Here is a 22,777-nt window from a genome sequence, read left to right as displayed (position 1 = left end):
TTTGAACATTGATTGGGTAACCCAGCCAGAAATCAAAAACTAGAAAACAGTCTGATCCTTTGTCTAGAGTACAATCTTTGATCATATGTTAGAGCACGGTTTGGCAAACTATAGTCTTGAGAGTTCTATCTGTCCCTTTTCTGTAAATAATTTTATTGGAACATAGCCGTGCACATTCATTACTTACTGTCTATGGCTGTTTTTGGCTTCAGTGATCTGTACAGACACCGTATAGCTTGCAAAGCCTAAAATATTTACTAACTGACCCTTTGCAGAAAGTTTGCCATCTCCTCTATTAGACTGTTGTATCTTGCATTAAACAATTGACTCATGCATTATTTGCTGACGCTCAAGCTGAATTTGGTCTTTCATACACAGGTGACTGGAGATGATTCAGTTTTTAAGGCTTTCAAATGGAGATTGCAGTTGAAGAAGAGGAATTTGCCTTGGCAACTAGGGAACTATGCTGTTAGACCTCTGATGCTGCTACGATAAGGGGCCAGGAACTTGTCCACTTACCTGGGGCAGGTGTCTCCTTGCCTCACTCATCCTCCATGTCCTTCTGTGTCGCTGTCCTTGCTGGTGCTCTGTCTGCTGGGGGTGAACATGGAGTAGCAAATAACTGGGGAACCTGGTCTGTGAGGATCTTTCACTGCAGTATCTGGGGATTAAGGCCATTTTTTGTACACCTTGCTAATAATGGATCTAGATATGGAAGTTTAAAGATTGGAGTGGCTTAAGCTTTAATCCTGGTCCAAGTGGAGAGTTCAAGAAGGTGTGGACGTGTAGTGAAGAAGGCACATTCCCCTAGTCTCTGGTGCATTAGAAGGGTAGCAATAGAGGCTGAGCTGTCAGCCACATCTCCACCTTGGGCACCTGAATGCCAGTGAATGCTCTTACTCATTTGCTGGGTAACTTACCCTTAAAAACATTGTACCTGCAAATATTGGAGAGATTGGAGAATATAAACACTTTTAGCTTTCAAAGAACATAACTCCCCTTTCAAACAGGTAAATCTATTAATGATGTTTCAGCCCTTTGATTTTCAGTTACATCTGTAGAAAAGCATTGCATGCAAAAGCAAGGAAGTGCCTATAAATGAGATTAAATGTAATGATATTTTGGTAAGCAATCTTACCATCAGAGCTGCAAGTTTATACTAGAAATTACAGTCTTGAGAAAAATATTGGGGTTATTTTTTTTTTGAGGGAGGATTAAAATTTCATTAATGCCAGGTTATTTTTTATAAAATATTTAAGATATTTTCAGACCAAAATCCCTGAAATTATTTGAAATCTGATGACTTAGTTTATTCTGTTTGTGATATAGGTCTAGATATATGCCTGGATGACTTTTCAACTGGGTATAGTTAGTGATACCCAACCTCATTGAATAGATCTATGCTATAAAGAGGAGTTCTTCTGGTTGTTGATTTTCCTTTCCTGAGGTTCTGATAAATAAGGGGCCTGTATCTGGGCATAGTTTTCTAGAATATGATGGCTCCAAGTTCTTTTGTATTGGAAGACCTGGCATTTTTGTTTTCCTAGTGTGATAAGACATTGAAGGGAATGGAATTAATGGAGTCAGGCTCAATTACTTCCCAGAATAAATTGGTTGATAAAGATACCAGTAATGATAAAATCTCTCTCATGTGAATTTTTTTAAAGTACTTTAAATTCTTGCTTAGCTATGTTTGTGGTATGTGATTTTCTAAGTATACTTCCCTCTCCCCCACTAATTCTTATCCCTCCTTTATATAACAGATCAGCGAATATCACCTGTTCTACAAGATGAGTAACAGTCACCCTCTTCGCCCCTTTACTGCTGTGGGCGAAATTGATCATGTGCACATTTTGTCTGAACATATTGGTGCCTTGCTGATAGGGGAAGAATATGGCGACGTCACATTTGTTGTGGAAAAGAAACGCTTTCCTGCCCACAGGGTAATTTTGGCAGCGAGGTGCCAATATTTTCGGTAAGTGTATATTACTTTTTGAAGATTCAAGTTACTTGTGGAAAACACTGGTATTTTCTACTCTATGACAAATATGTAACAAAGCATAACAATAAATTCTAGCAGTCTTTCAATTCAGCATCTATAAGAATTCCATCTTTGTAGACTTTTTGTTACTTTTTAATCACCTTTTCCTTCAGAAACCATCTGAGAATTAGCGGGATAGAAGGCTTTCCAGGCTAGACAGTCTCACACCAACCATTTTTCAAGGTCTTGAGAATATTTCTCAGGCTGAATCTTTGTTGCCCTCACCTGCTTCTCACAGTTGAACTTCAGCTGATTTATTGATTTATTGGCAGATAGGCTTCTTGTTGTGTGGGTAGACTGACCTCTGGACTTGCTAGCAAATATGTATACCTCTTAGTTTCAGACCACTGAGACTCAGGTAACCCAACAGATCTATCTCTAAGATACGCATTTGGCAATCCCATTAGATTAAAGGGAATTCATTTATTGAAAGGAAGTTTCATAGTTACGTTAGAATTAAAACTAAGCAAAATATTTATGGACTAATGTAAAAAAATCCTCCTTGGGGTGCCTGGGTGTCTCATTCAGTTAGGTGTCCAACTTCAGTTTAGGTCATGATCTCATGGTTTGTGAATTTGAGCCCCACATTGGGCTCTGTGCTGACAGTTCAGAGTCTGGAGCCTGCTTCATATTCTGTGTCTCCCTCTCTCTGCCCCTCCCCTGTTTGCACAAGTTCTCTCTCTCTCCTTCTCTCTCTCTCTCTCTCTCTCAAAAATAAATAAACATTAAAAAAAAATTTTTATTAAATCCTCCTTATACATAACTGTTGTCTGTTACTCAGACCTTTAGCTTCCAGGCTTAAGATTGTTAAGCTAAGCTCTAATGACTCTACATTTTACCTGATCATTGTTAAATGGGAATCACCACTGAATTATAGACTGAGTGATAATTTATCCTTGATAAATCCTTGGAGTCCATGGAGTCCATATCCATAAAATCATGGATTTACCTAGGAAACTTGATATCTAAAAATTAAGATGCCAAAGGCTTAGAGAAAATTTCAGTTACCTTCTAGTGAAAACTGTAGTCTGATTTTTACAATTAGAGTTAAGTAAGTCAACAAAACAGTATCTAGAGTCACACACACACACTGTTGTGAAGTGAGTCTCTTGGAAATATTTACCATTTATCTAGAACGTGTTTAGTACATTTTAAACATTTTTAGAGCATTCCATTTTGTACATATAAAATGCCACTGTCGATAAAGCCAGGAGCTTCGAAAAGAGAGCGCACACTGTCCTACTCCCCCTGCTGGTGGTCAGCTCAACCCTGACTGCTGGCCTTGGTCTAGTCATTATTCGTTACCAGCCTCTGTCCTCTGCACACTTTTCCTTTGTGTTTCTGTCCCTTTTCTTACTTTTGGTTCACTCATTACTATTAAAGTGTTTGAGAGACCATTCCTTATTAGGTCAGAACTTTTCAGCCTTATGTTTTATATTTGTTAATATTATATGCCTCTCTTCTTTCAAAAATGATTTGAGACAACTGTGTGTGGGTACCTTTAAATGTTCAGGATATTCTTAAAAGAAACTCACATACTTTTAGAAATTTGAAGATCATTTTGAATGAATGGAATGTACTCCCCTCACTTACTGAACTTGTTCTTGGTGTCTCTTTGTGGATATTAAACATTTATAATCTATGGTGGCTCACTAGGCTGAACTCAGAGTCATTACCAAAGCTGTCTTAGATTCTCATTGCAGACACTGTTCATATGCAAAGGAAATTTAGGAGAGGCCCTAGTGTTGTCATAAAGCCTATCAATTCCCACATAAAGACAAACTAACTGTACAAGAGGGGATTTTTCACAAGTTGGGGGTTCATATTTAGTGTTCTAAGGGAGCCCCATGAAAACCACTTTTAAAGTATTGAGAATTTAGGTAAATACCATGGATCACTCTGCAGGGGGAGTAAGTCTTGGCGAGCCCTCCCTAGGAAAGTATTCTTTAATCTAGTAATTTTAAGGTCATGGTGGGGTGCTCTCTGGATTATCGAAAACCTTTAAGAGTGTTTTTAGGCAGAGTATATAACCGGGTGAAGAAGTATGCTCAGAATATTTGTGAATCTTTGCCTGGATGGTTTCAGCTGTTGCCCTGAGGCAAGCCAGAATGCCAAGGCCTGGGGAGGGTGGGAGAAGTTCCAGCAGGTATTGGAGGGAACCCTTGAAATGCTAGTCCTGCTCTGAGAATCTTAGGAGCAGGGGGAGTCTCTTTTTCCCCCCCTTATTGTCTTGTTTTCACTTTTACACATTTCCTTTCTCACTTGTACTGTCCTTTTCTGCACTCCTCCCTGGTCCTCCTCTGGCTGCCCTTTCTTTCCTGATGGATTAGAGGTTTAACTGGCTCATATTATTCCTCCTGTAGTAATAGAAGTAGAAATTCAAATTCATTGCCTGACTGGATTGTCTGGTTTTCATTTTTTAGATGAGCAGATAAGCAATAATATGGGGATTTTTTTTAATCTGAAAAATACTGAAAAGACAGGAGAAAAAAAAAAATTAAATCACCCATAATCCCATCACCAGTTTCATTTTTAATTTATAAAGTAACAAATGGAAGTCCTTCCCTACCAGCCATCTAATCCCATTCCCCAGAGACAACCTCTGTTAATAGTGTAAGATGAATTTCCCCTGATTTTTCTCAACATAAATAGACATATCCACATTACCTATGTGCATACACGTATAATTATGTGGTATATGCTTTTTTCCATGCAACCCATGTGGGTCTACAACTTGACTTATCTACCGTATCCTGGACATCTTCCAAGACTGTATATATTGATCTTCTTTATCTCTGTAATAGCTGTACAGAATGCATATATCCTTTTTTTTAAGTGCATTTCTGTTGATGGACATTTAAAATTTTTTTTCAACATTTTCATTGTTTCAGTATACATTCTTAAGATGTATCTTTGCTTTGCTGTATTATTTCTCTAGAATTGAGTCCTAACAGATTACTTAAATTACTTTCTCCAAAAGGGCGCCTATTTATAGGCTCAAAGCAGTGCATGAGAGAACTTGTTTTTCTATTGCTTTTGCAGCACAGAATAGTTAACAGGATTTTTAATTTCTGCCAGTCTGACAGGGGAGAATGGCACCTGAGTGTCTGTAATTGTTTTTATCTGATTATATCTTTTCCTACAGATTTTTATTTTTTAAACATCCTTATCTATCTTTAATATGTTTATACGGATTTTGCTGTTCCTTTCAAAAGAGTACTTTCATCTTTCTGTTTAATGAATGTTTATTACATATTTGAGGTCTCAAGATAATTTCATTAGTCCAATTGTTTATGGAATTAATCCAAAATAGTTTATATAAATAATTTCTCTTCCTTTAGAGAAATAAAGTGATTACTATGCATTTCTTCACCTGAATCTTTGTGTCACTAAACAAATTTACGTTTGCATAATGCTGCTAACCATCGTTTCATGATATTGTGGCAAATCTTATTGGAGGTTTTCCTTACGCATTTCTTCTCTCATGTGCAGAGCGTTACTGTATGGTGGGATGCGAGAATCTCAGCCTGAAGCAGAAATCCCTCTTCAAGACACCACTGCAGAAGCATTCACAATGCTGCTAAAATACATCTACACCGGGCGGGCAACGCTGACAGATGAGAAGGAGGAGGTGTTGCTGGACTTTCTGAGCCTAGCTCATAAATATGGATTTCCAGAGCTGGAGGACTCTACCTCTGAGTATCTCTGCACCATACTTAACATTCAGAATGTCTGCATGACTTTTGATGTTGCCAGCCTCTACTCACTTCCCAAGTTAACTTGCATGTGCTGCTTGTTTATGGACAGAAATGCTCAGGAGGTGCTCTCAAGTGAAGGCTTCCTCTCCCTTTCTAAGGTGTGTCATCATCTGCAAGAACTTCACAGGCATGCCCTGTACAATTTAGATCTGTGCTGTAAGAGTAGAGCAATAGACTGAGATGAAAAAAAGTAAAAATCATCGGTCTAGAAGAGGTCATCTGTCTAGCCACCTGCCTCTGGCTACTGAGACTCTGTGTAGATCATATAAAAGAGAGGCAAATTACTTTTGGTTTCTTTTTTAAGATTCTTCTGGTAGGTTCTATGTGTAAAAGAGACTGTGCTACAGAGCGGTATCATCAGTGTGATGATAGTCAAATAGGTTCCTTTGTGGTGTTGCATACTATGTTTTGGTTTTGTATTTTTCCAACAGAGAGTGCAACTAATAATTCCATATCATGGGAGGGAAAATTCATAAAAGAGATCTTATGTATCATTGGGTGTCTTTAAGTCACTGCTGTTTTGTTTTGTTTTGTTTTGCTGGCTGAAAAAAATAGTCACGCTATTTTGCTCAAAATCATTCTCTGAACCCTGGTGGTTGTCTCTCCTTTCCTTTTTTGTCTTCATCCTAGAACCTGAATACTTCACATGAAAAAACCTATTTGAAAAGCTATGTATTTTGGCTTGAGTGTAAACTATGATTTTTATTATCCTACTTACTTTTTAGACGCAAGGGTCTTCAAAGGGTCACACCAAGGTTACTGGAGGTCAGTCTAGAAATCTGAGAACCAAAAATATGGGAGTGCAGTAATGCTGTGGAGCAAAAGATTTCGAATTTTAAATTCCAGCTGTATGTTACTGACTTAAAAAAATTTTTAATTTTTTTTTTTGAGAGACAGAGAGAGACAGCATGTGAACAGGGGAAGGGCAGAGAGAAAGAGGGAGACACAGAATCCAAAGTAGGCTCCAGGCTCTGAGCTGTCAGCACAGAGCCCAATGTGGAGCTCAAACCCACGAATGCGAGATCATGACCTGAGCCGAAGTCGGACTCTCAACCGACTGAGCCACCCAGGCACCGCTGACTGATTTCTAAATGTAAACTCTCCTGAAGAACCTGCATGGAATGACAGCTCCCCATGCTGCCATTTTTCTTCTTGTTTTATTGAAGATAGGTGCACAGAGGATGTGTTGGAAAAACTAGACATTTGGTGTAGTGGTTAAAGATGCCCATGGCTATTCATGGAGCCCTTATGGGCAAGAGAGTATATGGCACGAAGGTTAAAGAAAGAAGATGGTCAAAGAGAGTTGCTGAGATATAAGTGATACCTGCAGTTTTGTAACATTTTGCTGATTGATCATACACATGGTTGAGCTCCTTGATAACTGGAATTTTTTGTTTTGTCCTTTTCAGACAGCACTTTTAAACATCGTATTAAGAGATTCATTTGCAGCTCCCGAAAAAGATATCTTCCTAGCCTTGTTAAATTGGTGTAAGCACAATTCAAAGGAGAATCATGCTGAAATCATGCAGGCTGTGCGTTTGCCTCTGATGAGCCTCACTGAACTTCTGAATGTTGTGAGGCCTTCAGGACTGTTGTCTCCTGATGCCATTCTGGATGCTATTAAAGTTCGATCTGAGAGCCGGGATATGGACCTCAATTATAGAGGCATGCTCAGTGAGTACCTGCTTATCCTGCATTCCTTAGGAAGTTTTCTCCCTCGTCTGATAGTTTCAGCTACAAAACGAGCCACAAAACTCTAGTTGCAGGTATATGTGGTGTGTGGGTCTAAGAACATACAGCTCTGTTTCCTGTTGTTCTCCTCTTAATTCCTCCAGAGACTGGTGAGCCTTTGCAGACCCCAAAGTAGTGATTTCTTGCCATTTCTGGATGGATTTCTTTAACTGTTCCCTAAAATGTCAGAAATAGACACTTTTCCAAACAGCTTCTCATGCTAAGACCTTTCGTGCCTTCCTTCATCACATCAGCACTGAGTATGTGCTACACGCTTACTATTTTAGGTCCTGTGAACATGGATATTCTAAATAATAATAGTAGCTAACACTTGTGTTACATTTCCAACACTTATGTGATTTTTCTTATTAATAAATATAATAGTGGTTAACACTTACAAGGTGCTTATATATATCAGTAATAGTTCTACATGATCATTTTTTTAAATGTTTATTTTTGAGAGAGAGAGAGAGAGAGAGAGAGAGAGAGAGAGACAAGTGCAAGTGGAGGCGGGGCAGAGAGAGAGGGAGACACAGAATCCAAAGCAGGCTCCAGGCTCGGAGCTGTTAGCACAGAACTTGAGATGGGACTCAAACTCATGAATCGCGAGATACGATCTGAGCTGAAGTCAGACACCCACCCTACTGAGCCACCCAGGCGCCCCTCTACATGATCATTTAATTCTCAAAACAACCCTTTGAAGTAGCTACCATTATTGGCTCCATTTCACAAATAAGGAAACTGAAGCACAGAGAGGTTAAATAATTTGCTGAAGGTCACACAGAAAGATACAGAGCTGAGAGTCAAACCTACTAGGTAGGCTGTGTAATTAACCACTACGCTGTGTGTGTAAATGCAAAATAGTCTCTGCATTTGAGCCTTTTTAATTTCCTTGTGGAAATAAGATCTACTCCCATGAAAAGTTCAGTACAACAGTGTTTAAGACGAGCACATGCTGTGAACTTCTAAAGGGAACCTAGGTTCAGAAGGGTTGAGGGAGATTTCATGGAGATTATGAAGCCTGAGATGAATCCTAACATTTGATGCGAGGGGTATTGGGGCAGAGTGTATTCACAGGGGAGGACTGGTTATGACTGAGAGCCGAGGTGGGACATTTCAAGGACCGTCATCAGGAGAGCTCAGCTAGAGGTAGAAGGCTTGCATTGATAAACAACACAGGCTGTAATGCTCAGCTCAGGCAAAATCATAGAAGTCTTTCAAAGTAGCTTGGGATCTGGCTTATACACAACCAGAAGGTAATTTTCAAGAGGAAGAGAGACCTGAGTATGGTGGTGGTCTTGAAAGATTGATCCATGATGTAATACTTGTTGATTTGAAATAGTGAAAAACGATTCAGGGAGACCAGCTGGGTAGGTGTCTGACTTGTGTAAGGTTGATAAACTAGAGTGGTAGTAGGGAAGATGGAAATTTTATATTCTAAAAAATCAGATCTTGGTGATTTAAGGGATTTAAATCTGAGGATTAAGTTTAGGAGGAAGTTAACCATATTTTATCAAATCTAAGAAACCAGAAGTTTTGAGGTCCCATTGTGTTATGTACCACTAAGAAAGGAAACAGTATTGCCAGTTAAACCATGACATACCATCATGTCTGTGTCTCAACTTCAGAAATGTTAAAATTTGAAAAACTCTGTCTTAGAATTGATGAAATGTGGTAGTTCTCCAAAGATGCTGAGCTTGTTTTTAGACTTACTGAGTTTGAGGGTTTCTGGAACATCTTAGTACTCTGAGTTCTGTCTCATGTTAGTCATTTCCCTGAATGATCTTTTCCTTGACCATGGCTCAGACATTCTCTTGAAAACTGACTGATCTTAAATAGGTGTCCTTAGTCTGGACTTCTCTCCTGACCCATCAGATTTAGATTCCTTTTCATTGGGCACAGAAGAAAAAGCACTGGCTTTGGAGCCAGACAGGTTTGACCTCAAATCCGGAATGAGTCACTTACTAGTTGTGTGACCTGGTATTAAGTTACGTAAGGAATTTTACCTTCAGTTTTAACATTTCCTTATATTGTTATGAGAATTAATTGAAATAACGTGTCCAGGGGTGCCTGGGTGGCTCATTCGGTTAAGCGATTGGACACTTGATTTTGGCTCAGGTCATGAATCTTGCAGTTGTGAGATGGAGCCCAATGTTAGGCTCCACTCTTGGTGCGCAGCCTGCTTGGGATTCTCTCTCTCCCTCTCTCTCTGCCCCTCCCCTGCTTGCATACTGTTTGTCCCTCTCAATCAATCAATAAATAAACATTTAAAAAAAAAAAGAAATAATGCGTGCAAATAACATCTGTAAGCTCAATCAAGGAAATGATTGTTTATATTATCATTATTTGTATTCTTCCTCATCTTTATGTGTCTCTGTAGGAATTATCACACTGGTCACATTGTTTTAAAATTTTTTGTTTGCCTTTGGTCCTCGAAGGCAGAGATGATCTTTGTACGGCCTGTTAATCTTTGTACCCTTTAACATACTCTATAGCATATAGGAGACATTTGGTGCATGAACTCAAGGAGAAATGTCTAATAGCAGTGCAAGCATGTTACTGGAGTTTAGGAAGCAATCAGAACTGGTGAAGAAAGAGTTGAAACCTGGGCTAGAGTGTAGAGAAAGAAGTGAAGATCAAAGTCTGAGACTTGGAGAAGAGCTTTAGCCAAGGGGCTAAAGGTAGAGAAGGAAGAATTAAGTAGGAAGAAAATGGGGTAGGGTTACAGAAGCCGACAGAGGAGAGAACTTTTATATGGAGAGGGTGGTCACAGGTGTCCAGTGGTGCTGAGATATAAGAAGAACGAGAATTGAGAGAAAACCTTGGGGTATAAATTGTGGTGGGTTGCTGAGTAGTCTGGGCAGAAGCTTGACTAAACGGGGGGAATTAGGCCATAGGTTTGAAAAGACAGTAAGTACCATGTGTTGACCGTCCAGTGTGTAAATTGGAGTGAAAGGCAGTTGAGAAATAGTTTGGTAGCCAGAGGGAATAGGTCGAGGGAGGTCCGGGTGGAGATTGGAGGTGCTAGAGAGTGGTCCTAGTTGAGGGTCAGCCTTGGATTAAAGTGTGGGAGGGTGGACGGGGGAGAGATAACAAAATAAGTAATATACTTTTAGACTTTCTAAATTCTCATTGTCAGATCCTCTTGTATAAGTTTCTTTTTTCCCCTTTTTGCCCTGGCTTTGGTTTGAGGTGTTGGGAAGACCCTATAACTGGATTTGCTGTTAGGATAGGTTTGGTACATTTTTGTGGGAGGGAGATGCTTTGGACATTTCACATAGTTAATGGTAGCTTAGAATTGACCAACTGATAAGTATAGGTATTAGACATGGGTTATAATAAACCCATGAAATAACCATGAAAGGGACTACTCAGTTCTGGAATGATATATTTACTGTACTTAACTACTCATAAGTATTAAATTCTTCATTCTGGAATAATTCAGTGGGGTCTCAAGGAAGAGATTATACAGATGTTTGGGAATCTTTTATCTAATTTGTGAACTTGAGAAATGAATAACTAGCAGGCTGTTTTTCAGACTTTTTAACTATATGGATAGCAAAATCAATACTATCAATACTAAGGATGCATATCACTTTCCTATCAGATACTAAAAATATAGGTTATTTTCTAGATAAATGTTATCCAAACATATTGTTTTATCACATTTCTTCACTGTTAGGAAAAAAGGGTCTAAAATTTGAGAACTGTTCCTGGGATGTTCTGGAACAATAGTTCTGCTTATTTTGAAACTATTGACCAAATTTGTTTGTGTCATTGTTTTCCCAGGGTATAGTTTCTGTGTCTTTGGGGACTTTTCATGAACTGTGGAGAGGTTCTGTTCTGGACTAGGGGCAGCACAGATACTAATGGTCTTACTTTGAGTTTATTAATATTAGTTTCTGGAAAGTTGTACACTTAAAGCTGTATATCCTGGGGATTTTAACCAAATTGCAGCAATTTTTTCCTCCTTAAAAAAAAGGGGGGTACCCAAAGGATGTTTTTAATTTACCATTGATGGTTAGTCTTCCTGAGAAGGTGGTTTTGACTAGTTTTATACATACACCTGGGGAAAAGGAATTAATTTTTAATGAAATTATTTTTTTTCCCCCTTAGGGTATTTGAACTACTAGCACTCAGACCATTCCTTTAATGCTTAGTTTTGTCTTATGGAGCCCTTTCTACCTTGAAAGTTAGTGCGTTTTCTGTTTGGGCTGAGTTGTACTTTGTATTGCATGTCTTAGGTTTTAGACTTTGAGAAAGAGTACAGTAATATATTGCTTCTTCCTGTTTATAGCAGGGAGCTTATCACAACTTCCATTCTCAAAATTTCTTTACTGAGTAAAAGTCAATCTGTTCATCGGACTGCTAAGTTAAATTATTGGTTGATATGTAAATATGCGTGTGTGTTTAAATCTGTGTTGTAGGTACATGGTACCACGTAGCCCTTCTTATAGTTTCCAGTAACTCAGACGGAGAAAGCTTGCCCCTCTTGCTTTTCTTGCCTAGATTCCTACAAGACTGAGCTTCCTGAGGACTGTAATTATGCCTTTCACCCCTGTTTTTCCAGCACCTAGCACAGTGCCCAAATCTAGACTTTTCACAGTAAATGAGTGACTGAATGGATCCATCCCTTGCTTCTAGACCAGATTTCAAAATGTCTCACCTGTCACATACAGGCTATAATAACAGCAGTGAACCTTTAATACTTTCACAACCCTTTGACTCCTCTTTTATTTATCTTCTATAGTTCGTAGTATCTTCATCTGTAAACTAGGGGGGTTCACAAAGAATCTCTCCTGAGTGTTCTTCTGTGGAGGCATTTCATGTCTGATATGCACTTGTCTGTATTAGATGGTGAGCTTCTGAGTCCAGCACAGTCCAGCACACAGAAGGCAGCTTAGAAATTTTTTTTCTTTAAATAAATAGGATGAAGGTCCCATTCGGCTCTTAGAAGTTTTCATTCTGTGATCTTTATAAGTAACTTGCCTAAAGTTACTGAGTGAAATCAATGCCTGAGCCAGAACCAGTGCTGCTCTGACTCAGGAGGCTGGTGCTCTTCAGTAAAGTCTCCTGCTGGGGTTATTTTCTATCTCTGTTTTGTGTTTGGTGTGTTTGAGCACCAGTACTGTTAAATGTGGAAAGGAGGCCTGCAGAGAGTGGAGATAATGGGGCGAGTCAAGGGAAGACAAGAGTTGTCAAGAAGGCCACGTGTAGTGCCACATGTGTTGGAAGGGAGGAGCCACACATTTTTTCAGGGATGTCAGGTTGGGGAGTAGAAGATGATTGGGGCACAGAATTAGGTGAAGAGATTGCAGTGGGCAGAGAACCAAGTATGGCTCCAAATGACCCATCAGGGGTGGACAGCTGTCTCAGCCTAGATGTAATAGAAAGTTCAATAAAGGAGGAGTAAGAACATAACACAACTAAAGAAAAACACAAGATAATTAACCTAGAACCACTCAGATTTTGGCACTGTGTTGCTAGCAGCAGGTCCTACTCCATTTCTCCTTAGCTTTTCTTTCTAATACTTGGCTTGTTTCTGCCTACCTGTGGAACTTCAAAGCTTATTTTTTTTCTTCATGTTTGTACAGTGTATCAAAAATCACAAATGTTAAGAACACTGTTGTTACCCGCTATGCATTTAATCTCTAACACCCTATATTTTTTGAGAGCTCTTTTCTCGACTGATAGATATTAGGCAGTAAGAATACATTTATGGTCACTTTTCTTCTTACCTTTAACTGTGGGTCTTGTGCGTGTGTGCAGGTGTGCGCACGTGCACATAGACACACACAAATACTTGGGGGTTGTGTTTTTATCCCGTGAGATACTCCGATTATGGTCACCATGAGAGGCTTGCCACTTGTGTAAGTGTTCTCCATTTTAAAGTGAAAGATACTTTCAGGGAATCTGTCAAGAACAGTTAGAAAAGTTCTCAAGTGCCCTTGAAATAAACTTCAGAAGAAGACTTTAGACTTGCAGTAGCACTTTCATTTCCATTTTAGACTTTTAGTTACAGTCACTTGAAACCCTTACGCCTAGTGTGTTGTTGCGAGCTTGATAAATTTTAGAGAAGAAGATGCTTGTGTTTAGAGAAAATCAAAGGGTGGCAGCCATTTCTAAGTCTGAAAGCTTGAGTTCCCCCCTTCTTGGCTTGGTCTTGACTGGTGGTGGCAGAACTGGTGGAGATGGTTCCAGTGGTCTGCAGCAACGGACTTCAGACCCCCCCATTTTACATTCAGCAGTAAGGGAGAAAATACCTCTTTTTACCCAGTGTTACGCATTATTAGCACTGAAAAGTGGAGATTGGAAGTTTTTGTTTGCTTGCTTTATGAAAAGCTTCATTTCTTGGTTGGAGGCATCAGGAGGGCAGGGCCCATCTCTGTCTTCCTTTCTGAGGCATTCCAGTGGTACCTGGTACAGATTGAGTCCTCGGTAAGGGTTTTTTGACTGTTTGAATGCTTTACACTTCCCATGACCCTGTAGCATATCTTATCTGTAGTATGATCTTTACAGTAATCCAGTGAGTGGGTTGGGCATAGCATTATTTGTAGATGAGAAAACCGATCCATACAGACTGACAGGCCTCACTCAGGGGGAGTGGGGAGTAGAGCCTGAGTCTTAGACTTAGGTTTTCTCACTTTAAATCCAACTTTTCTTTTTTTTAAAAAAACCGTACCAGGCTCTGTTTTCTTCCCTCTGAGTCTCAGGCGACCCTATAGGGAAGGGTTTGGAGAGAGGGGTAAGTGTGTCTTCCCATAGGGAAGGGTTTGGAGAGAGGGGTAAGTGTGTCTTCCCATCAGAAACCCTTACAAGGCAGGTGGCAGGCAGGGCTCCCGGAAGCAGACTACAAGAATGCATATATATGATTACCATGAACTAAGAGAACTCAGGAAATTCTAAACCTGTATCACTTCATCATGAAAAAGGTTGAGCCTGACTAGGTTTTGTTTTGTTTTGTTTTTTCTGAGTTGCCTTAGCCTTTTGCAAGTTAACTAAACCTACCCAGTCCCCATTGTCAGCAGCATTTATTGTTATCTTCTGGAGCCACTCCCTTCACCTGGCTTCATTTGAAAAATGTTAAAAAATTTTTTTTTTTATCTTTATTTATTTTTGAGAGAGAGAGACAGAGATAGTGCAAGTGGGGGAGGAACTGAGAGAGAGGGAGACACAGAATCTGAAGCAGGCTCCAGGCTCCAAGCTGTCAGTGCAGAGTCCCATGCAGGGCTCGAACTCACGAACCGCAAGATCATGACCTGAGCTGAAGTCAGATGCCCAACTGACTGAGCCCCCTAGCTGCCCCAAAAAATGTTTTTAAAACCCACATTTTGGAAGAAATATGCAGTGATGAATTACCCCCTTTCGCTAAGAGTCTAATTAAGCTCAAACTTTCCCCTATTCAAATCACATAGCTGAGATGTACTTGTACTGTGAGAATTCAGTATTTGTTTACAGTCTGTGAACTTACTTAGTTCTCTTATTATTGTCTGTTTTTTAGTATATGTTTCATAATAATAATGATCATGTTTTTTCTTAGAGAGCTTACTGTGTGCTTCACAAACATTATCTCATTTAATCCTTGCAACAAATAAACAAAAACATCTGGGTCTAGATATTGCCTTCTTGAGAAACTGAAGTTCTGAGAAGGTAACTTCCCCAGAGTCATTTGCCTCATTAAAGGTGTAGCCCCTATTTGAACTCTACCTTGAAGCTCAGGCTCTCAACATCTGCTTTATGCTGCCTCCTGTCTTTCCGCGGAGAGTGTCAGTCAGAATGCTGGCACCTAGAAAACACGCTCTAGCTCTGTGAAGCAGCCTTTGCATAGAGGACTTCAGAGTTCCAGGAACAAATGACACTTAATAAATCTAGTGTTGGAGAGGGGAGGGGGCTTAATTATAACCATAATAATGATTTTGATGACAGACTGAATTTCCGTTTTTAAAAATCTCAATTAAAGTAAAAATAGATCTTCTTTTAAACATACTGTTTGTTTATTAGCTAGATTAACTGCTTCAGCATGTCTGTGTGTATGGTCCATGCCCAGTATCTCCGCTGTATTGGAACGTGTCTTCTTCTGTTGTCTTATCAGATATCTGACTTCTCTGCTTTGCTTTTATATGTCCAGATGGCGGGTACAGGTCATCTTATATGGCATTTTTGTCCTGTAGATAGTAAATTAAAGCTCCTAATAGAGTGAACTCTGCAGAGCTGGTTTGTTTGCCATAGTACCTGTTTTTTTTTCCTACTATTATCAGCTTCTTCCTCGTAGCACTAGTCTTAGGCACTTTGTGGCTATGCTGGCGTCATTAAATCTAAATGGTAGGTGGTATCTTAACCCTCGTAGACATTCCATGTCATCTATCTCTGTAGACTTGTTTCTGCCACTTTTAATTAAATGCACATAATAGAATCAACTAGAATGTTAGAATTTGTCTTTTTCCCTACAATATAGAATAATTTACTAAGTAACCATTAACCTTGCTTTCCTATTTTTAATTGTAGTACCAGAAGAAAATATTGCAACTATGAAGTATGGAGCCCAGGTTGTAAAAGGGGAGCTGAAGTCTGCCTTATTAGATGGTGATACTCAAAATTATGATTTGGATCATGGATTTTCTAGGCACCCAATTGATGATGACTGCCGTTCTGGCATTGAGATTAAGCTAGGTCAGCCATCTATTATCAATCACATACGGATACTCCTGTGGGACCGAGATAGCCGGTGAGTGATTAGCATGACTTGGACAGAAAAATGACATTATATTTGATTGAATTGGCCTCATTTTGTGGTCATCTCCTTTGGTTTTACAGTTTGCTGCTTTATTTCCTTGGGATTGTTTTGCCATTTCTCCTAAAGTTTAGTTCTGGGAGAAGAGTGAAAGGCTATATTCCTTTTAAAAAAACATTTTTTTTGCTTTTTTTCTGTTTATAAAAGTAATGAATATGTGTTTATCATGGAAAACATAGAAAATATAGAAAAGCACAAAGAAGAAAATAGAAATTGTTAGTAATCTTGCCAGCCATTAATAATCTTTGCATATATCTAGTATAGATGTAATTATCCAACTTTGTATATATTTAACTAGTTATACGCATACGTACATACACAAAACAGAAACCTGTAAAACCGTATAGTTTTATAAAATGAAGATTTGATGTCTGAAGGCTGACTTCACTTTGTAGTTGTGAACATTCTACTCTTTAAAAATACTCGTCTAAAATATTACTTTCAGTGGTTGGTATTTCACCACCTGGGTTACCATTACTTATTTACTTGATTCTTCACTTTTGGACATTATAACCTTTTAAATGCATTTTACCCTATGAATGAAGAAAATAAGTTCTCTTTTAGTATATGTATAAATAATCATCCTCAAAACAAAGGAAGTTTGTGAAAAAAATTTGATGGGCTCCAGCCTAGGAACCCCCCAGTTTGTAGTGGCTTCAAGATTCTGCCTTCCTTCTAGCACCTCTGACACTTTCACCCACTGTGGTTTCTAGGGTTCAGCCATGATGCTCAGAAGTAGTAGAGCAGTATAGGTGACCAAGAACTGTCTTTCTCATCACTGCCCATCATTAACCTAAACCCTACATACCCAGAAATTGATAGAGTCTCCTAGGCCCTACTCATGCCACTGAGCCTGGGTATGGAGGACTTGATAGTAATGGTGATGATACCTTGTAAATCTTGCACGTTAATTCATTTCTCTTAGCACCACTGGCCATCACTCTTTTAAGCCATTTGAACCAAAGATGAGGAAGTTTTATGAGGTAGGAGTCAGTGTTTCCCATAGGCATAGGTGTTCAAGGTCCCCAGGTTATCTTCATCTGTTTCTTTTTTATTAAGAATGTATTTCCTGGGGAATCTGGGTGGCTCAGTCAGTTAGGCCTCCGACTCCAGCTCAGGTCATGATCTCACGGTTCGTGACTTTAGTCCCCTCATTGGGGTCTCTGCTGTCAGTGTGCAGCCTGCTTTGGATCCTCCATCCCCCCCCCCGCCCCACCCCCCCTCCCGCTCCACTTACACTCTCTCTTTCGCTCTCAAAAAAAAAAAAAGAATGTATTTTCTGATATGTATCTTGTTGGATATAATATGATGTTTAGTTGGCAAAATGGAGCTAATTCACGTATCATTTCCAAGAGTCTCTGGATTAATAATAACAGTATAACAATAATAATACTTATATAGCACTTTCATTACTTTTATGTGATCAGTACTATTCTCAAAGCTTTGCGTATATTCACTCATTTAATTAATAATGAAATTAGTATAAAGATAATAAAAGAAAAGGTTAGTATGTTTGAAACTGAAAGTAGTTATTATCGTTTCCATGATGTTAAATATTTATGGGCCACTTTGTTTTAGTATGTGCTTTACATTCACGGGGGACTTAACTTTCCCACATAGCAGTTCTTTTCTCACAGAAGTGGTTATCATTCTAAGCAAAGGTGAAAAATGCAGAATCTTAAGCCCAAAAGATTCTGACATGTGTTGTAAAATTATATCCTGCATTCCTGATAACCCAGAGAGGTTCAATAAAAGGTTATAACCAGTTTGAGACCGAGCGATAAAATGAATGGGAATGAGGGGGCAGCAGAAAATGAGAGGATGACACAAAATAAGCTGACCTTTTCTGGTCACAACTGTTAGTTGCAGGCTGACATTTATGGTCACCTAAATCTTCCGAGATTGTTCCTGTTGATATTACAGTACAAGTAATAACTGCATCTCAAATTTAAATTTGGCTTATGACAGGGGAATATAGATTGGTTCAGCATGGGACCAGCATCTAATGGTCCAGGGTAGCTGACTAGGGGAGGGTGATAGGCTATTTTCATTACTGCTGGATTATTAGCTGCCAAATTCTTTGTTGTATCCCAAAGAAACACACATTATCTCTTCACCCATGTCATTTATTTTTCTTCAGGCTGGATGTATATGTGGGATTGTGGGAGACTGGGAGGGAGCAGGAGATAAGCTGGCCTTTCCTGGGAACCATTCTGAGTTGGCTTTCCTGAGAGAATAGGGCTGAGCACCCAGACTAGGGAAGGCAGAAGGAGAAGGCATACCTCTTACTTGTCTGTTTTCTGTCCTGTCTCTTGTCATGGCTTTATTAATCTGCTGATGTAGTAGGAGCAAGGTAGCTGGCTCTGTTTGAAAAGGAGCAAATGTCTTGTGTGCCAGATATGTGCCAAACAGCGTGCTAAACCCCAAATATGTGAAGACGAATATGGCGTGATCCTTGTTCTTAAGCAGCTTGTGGTCTACTAAAGCATACAGATGTGCCCGAGGGATAATCTTGATACATTGTGGTGAACGCTACAATACAGGGATCTATGCAGATGTTATTATTTTCTGAATTTGATTGTTATGGAGAATAATATGACCATTAGGCAGAAAATGTAATTAGTGAATACTGTAGTTTTTGTACCCTTTAACGTTTTATTAAAGTATAATGTGGTTTTGTTATTTTAATATGGTTTTTTCTGCCTTTTTCCTTTTGATTCATAGGTCTTACTCATACTTCATTGAAGTGTCAATGGATGAACTTGATTGGATCAGAGTGATTGATCATTCGCAGTATCTGTGTCGTTCTTGGCAGAAATTATATTTTCCAGCCCGTGTCTGCAGGTTAGTTCTCGTGGCTAATTAATGATTTTGATGTTTATTTAAGGAGATTTGGACTTTGAGAAATGGACTACATTTTTTTCTGTCTCATGGAAGAAGACTTTTTCAGGATATCAGCTACTAAATGCATCCCAAGTAAAAAACTTAGAGAAAATATGGAAAATTAAGCATCTTAATTCTAGAGTATACTGCGGAACTGTTTATCCACAGTATTTTGTGCCAAACTTCAGCAGAAGACCCATAAGAACAAGAAGGGAGAGCGAACACTGAGAAGTAGAGATGCTTTTTAAGCTCCATGCTATATACTGAAAGCAGAGTGATTGGTAGGGGTTGTGTTCTTCCTGCAAAAGCCATGGGAGATATTTCTGGAGGCTTCCTTGGTAGTCCTCAGGGCCAGGAGGAGATTTTTATATGTTAGTGTGCATGTTCTGAGTAGCTGTGTTCTTTCTCTAGGTTGGTGCTTATCAGTGGAGTTTGACAGAACCAAGTGTTTCTAGTGGTTTGGGCTGGGAGCAGGGGAGGCTGAGCTGGTGGGGCTCCAGGCTCACACCCTCCCTTTAACTAGAGCACCTTCGTTCTTATTGTTGTTACATATTGTAATCCCATAGAAGGTTGCTTGTAAAAAATGTTGATGAGCTACTGTTCTAATATTTCATATTCTTCCTTTAGGTTAAGGCCATCTTTTAAACCTTCTGAATTCTGTAAAACCTATACAACTAATGAATTTGGGTGTTGGAAAAGGTGGTGCCCAAAGTTCTGCTGTTTTTTTTCTTTTCTGTTGTAATTTTCCCTTTGGAAATTGCCCTCAGGTATTCCTTATCTTAGAGTCAAAAGATCAAAAGCAGAAAATGATTGGTTCATTTAGTCAGGTGTGGCAAGAAGAGAAGGAAAGGTATTTGGGGGTGTAAACCAGGAGCAATGTGGTTCTGGCCTCTTACCCACTCCCATCCCCACCCTCATCCATGACCCCAGCTGACTGATTTGGAGCAGATGGGGGTGCCCAATAGCACTTACTCTCCAGGTCAGAAGATACCCTTATACTTAATAAACTTAGGACCTAACAGCATCAGGCTGAATTCTTAACCTCCACCAAAGGAACTCCACAAAAGCTCTCCGCCTTCTGGTACAGTAAAGAATGTTGCCTTTTTTTTTTTTTTTTTTTTTTTATGGGTATGACCGGACACAATATTGTTACCCAGGGATCCTCTTGTGTAAAAATGAAGGAAATCAATTTCATTTCCCCAAAGAGAGACTAAAGTGTTGCAGGTCTGGCAGTTGCTCTTTTATCAGGAGTTTTGAATGGATTAAAAAAAGAAGGACAAGAAATTGAGTGAAGATTTTGTGTCTCAGAGCTGCCTAGGGATACTTTGAGAGTGACAGAGGGGCCCCAACTTGGAGGAGAAGATTGAGTCTGCATTGACTCAGGTATTATGGTTGTATTGGATTAAAAAGTAAGCAACATAGCAACCAAAGCATCTGATGTGGACTGAAGGACTGTATGGGTTGCATTTAATTTGAAACAAGAGGAACTGGACTCCCAGAACAAATCATCATGAATATAATAGTAGCCATGACAGAGGCTGTATGCTTTACCCACTCGGAAATTCCCACCGTGTGGAGGGAGATTTATGCCTTCATTCGCCATCTCTGGCTTTTAGAAAATATACTTCACCTTATTTACTAATGGGTATTACTTATACTCCCCTTTCCTTATTTAGTCTCTTCTGTGTGGCCTTGCTTTTTATTGATGTAGCTTTTATGTGTTGTAGAGCTTGGCTGTATTCATGATGCTGGTTTTTGTCTTGGTATAGCCAGTTCCCAGCCCTGGTCAAGAAAAACTGAGCAAAGATGGTGTTAGAGATGGTGATAACAAGACAAGGAAAGAATCTTGATATCCATAGTAGTTAAGAAATAAATTTAAAAAGATTTATAACCACTTTTACATATTAATTACTACATTCCTTTATAAACTGCCTTTTGTAATAGACTGGAATTTTGGTAGCCTTTAAAAATGAACCTAAGACTAAGTCTCAGTTGATTATCCAAGGATGTCTTATACTTGGTGTTTCTTATCTTCACACTCATTTATTGACTGTCTAAACAATGTTCTAAATACACATCTTCCAGGAACATTACTGGGTACAGATAAATTACTTGGCATTATTTAGTTAATTTGCACATTTGTACGTCACCTTTGTTTTTCGGTGTCCTTTGAGTATTTGTCTTGCCTCCGATACTAAAATTACAAAGTCTTGGAAGCAAGGAGTATGGATACTAATCTTTCAGTATTCTTGCATGGTACTCAGACTGTGACCTCGTATGCAGTAGGTACTCTGTAAATGTTAGCACAGGTTTCGTGGGGTTAAGGCCCTGACTGCGTAATGAAGAGAATTGATTCAGCATTAATATGTATATACATTCATTGGCACTTTTTATCCACGTATTTGTTAAAATATATATTAGTGCTTGAAAGGTCTCGGAGTGGTACATGGTTCTGTACTGTTTGCAGAGGTAACTTCCTGTTTTTCATCAGGAAACTGAATTTTGAGGTTAATCCTGAAGGATATGGGTACCAGGTGTTGATGAAAGATTACATCAACTGTATGCCCGGAAGAGGAGACTGTGAGTTGGGGAGTGTGAGACTAACTGAATCTCTCTGAGTCTTGGCTGGATTGCACGGAAATCAGTGCTGTGTCATAGAAACCATGGGCTGTGGAGCTAGATAGAGCTCTTCTCACATTCTGGTTTCACTGAATACTGGCATGGTGATCTTCGTTAAGCCGTGCTTCTCCAAGCCCTAGTTTTCTACACCGGTAAAAAAACAGGAATATCACAACACCATTTATGAGGTCTGCTGTGGGGAGTTAGATGACACGGCATATGTACAAACATTGAGTACAGTGCTTGGCCCAAAGGAGAGGCTCGGTCAGTAGTGGTTTTTATTTTTATTGTTTTTATTTTTATTATTTTTATTATTTTTAAATTGCTTTTATTTATCTATCTATCTATCTATCTATCTAATTTTTGAGGCTCTCAACTGGTGTTTGACCTTCAGAGAAAGAGATTCGTTCTTGCCATCCTCTTTGGCCATGGGGGCTCTCACTATGAGGAAACTGTTCCTGACCTCAGGAGCCTAGTCTTCTTAATACTTTTCCATATTGCCAGTCTATACATAGCCGTCCAAAACATGCCTTAAATGGTTTTCTTTATCTCATAACCTGCGTATTGGTGTGTTTCTAACGGATTTAATGTATTTTCATTTTGGTAAAACATGTTTTATTGTAACAGAATATATATGGCATAAAATTTGCCATTTATATATATCATGTGGAATGTAGTTCAGTTAGCAGCACTTCACTTCGTCAAGGTAGTAGAGTTTATCTAGTGGCAATAAGGATAATGTCAGGCTTCAAAGTCAGAGTGATTATTCCAACCATAATAGTGAGTGGAGGGAATGATCTGCTCTGTCTTCTGGGCCCTTTTTTAGGAATGTGCTGTAGATTAAGTGGGGACTGTTCTATAGAGCCAAAGTCTAGACTAATAACTCCCCCTGCTCAGCCCCCACCTAGGGATGAAGAAAATTGACTTGTCCACGTTAGTATAATCTTTCAGATG

At 39.2% G+C, this 22,777-nt stretch overlaps 1 protein-coding gene across 2 annotated transcripts in view; it reads left to right on the top strand.

Moving 5' to 3' along the window:
- BTBD9 (BTB domain containing 9) overlaps positions 1 to 22,777 on the top strand; it is a 414,698-nt gene that overhangs the window by 36,865 nt on the left and 355,056 nt on the right. For both annotated transcript variants that reach the window (XM_030315420.1, XM_030315421.1), the window contains exons 2-6: positions 1,764 to 1,975; positions 5,534 to 5,897; positions 7,209 to 7,473; positions 16,036 to 16,255; positions 19,046 to 19,165. In XM_030315420.1, the coding sequence (XP_030171280.1) occupies positions 1,791 to 1,975; positions 5,534 to 5,897; positions 7,209 to 7,473; positions 16,036 to 16,255; positions 19,046 to 19,165 (1,154 nt within the window). In that variant the 5' untranslated portion in view covers positions 1,764 to 1,790. The remainder of the gene's footprint in view (positions 1 to 1,763; positions 1,976 to 5,533; positions 5,898 to 7,208; positions 7,474 to 16,035; positions 16,256 to 19,045; positions 19,166 to 22,777) is intronic.

This window comes from Lynx canadensis, chromosome B2, assembly GCF_007474595.2.
Source record: "Lynx canadensis isolate LIC74 chromosome B2, mLynCan4.pri.v2, whole genome shotgun sequence".
NCBI lineage: Eukaryota > Metazoa > Chordata > Mammalia > Carnivora > Felidae > Lynx > Lynx canadensis.
This window is presented reverse-complemented; position numbering and strand designations above follow the sequence as displayed.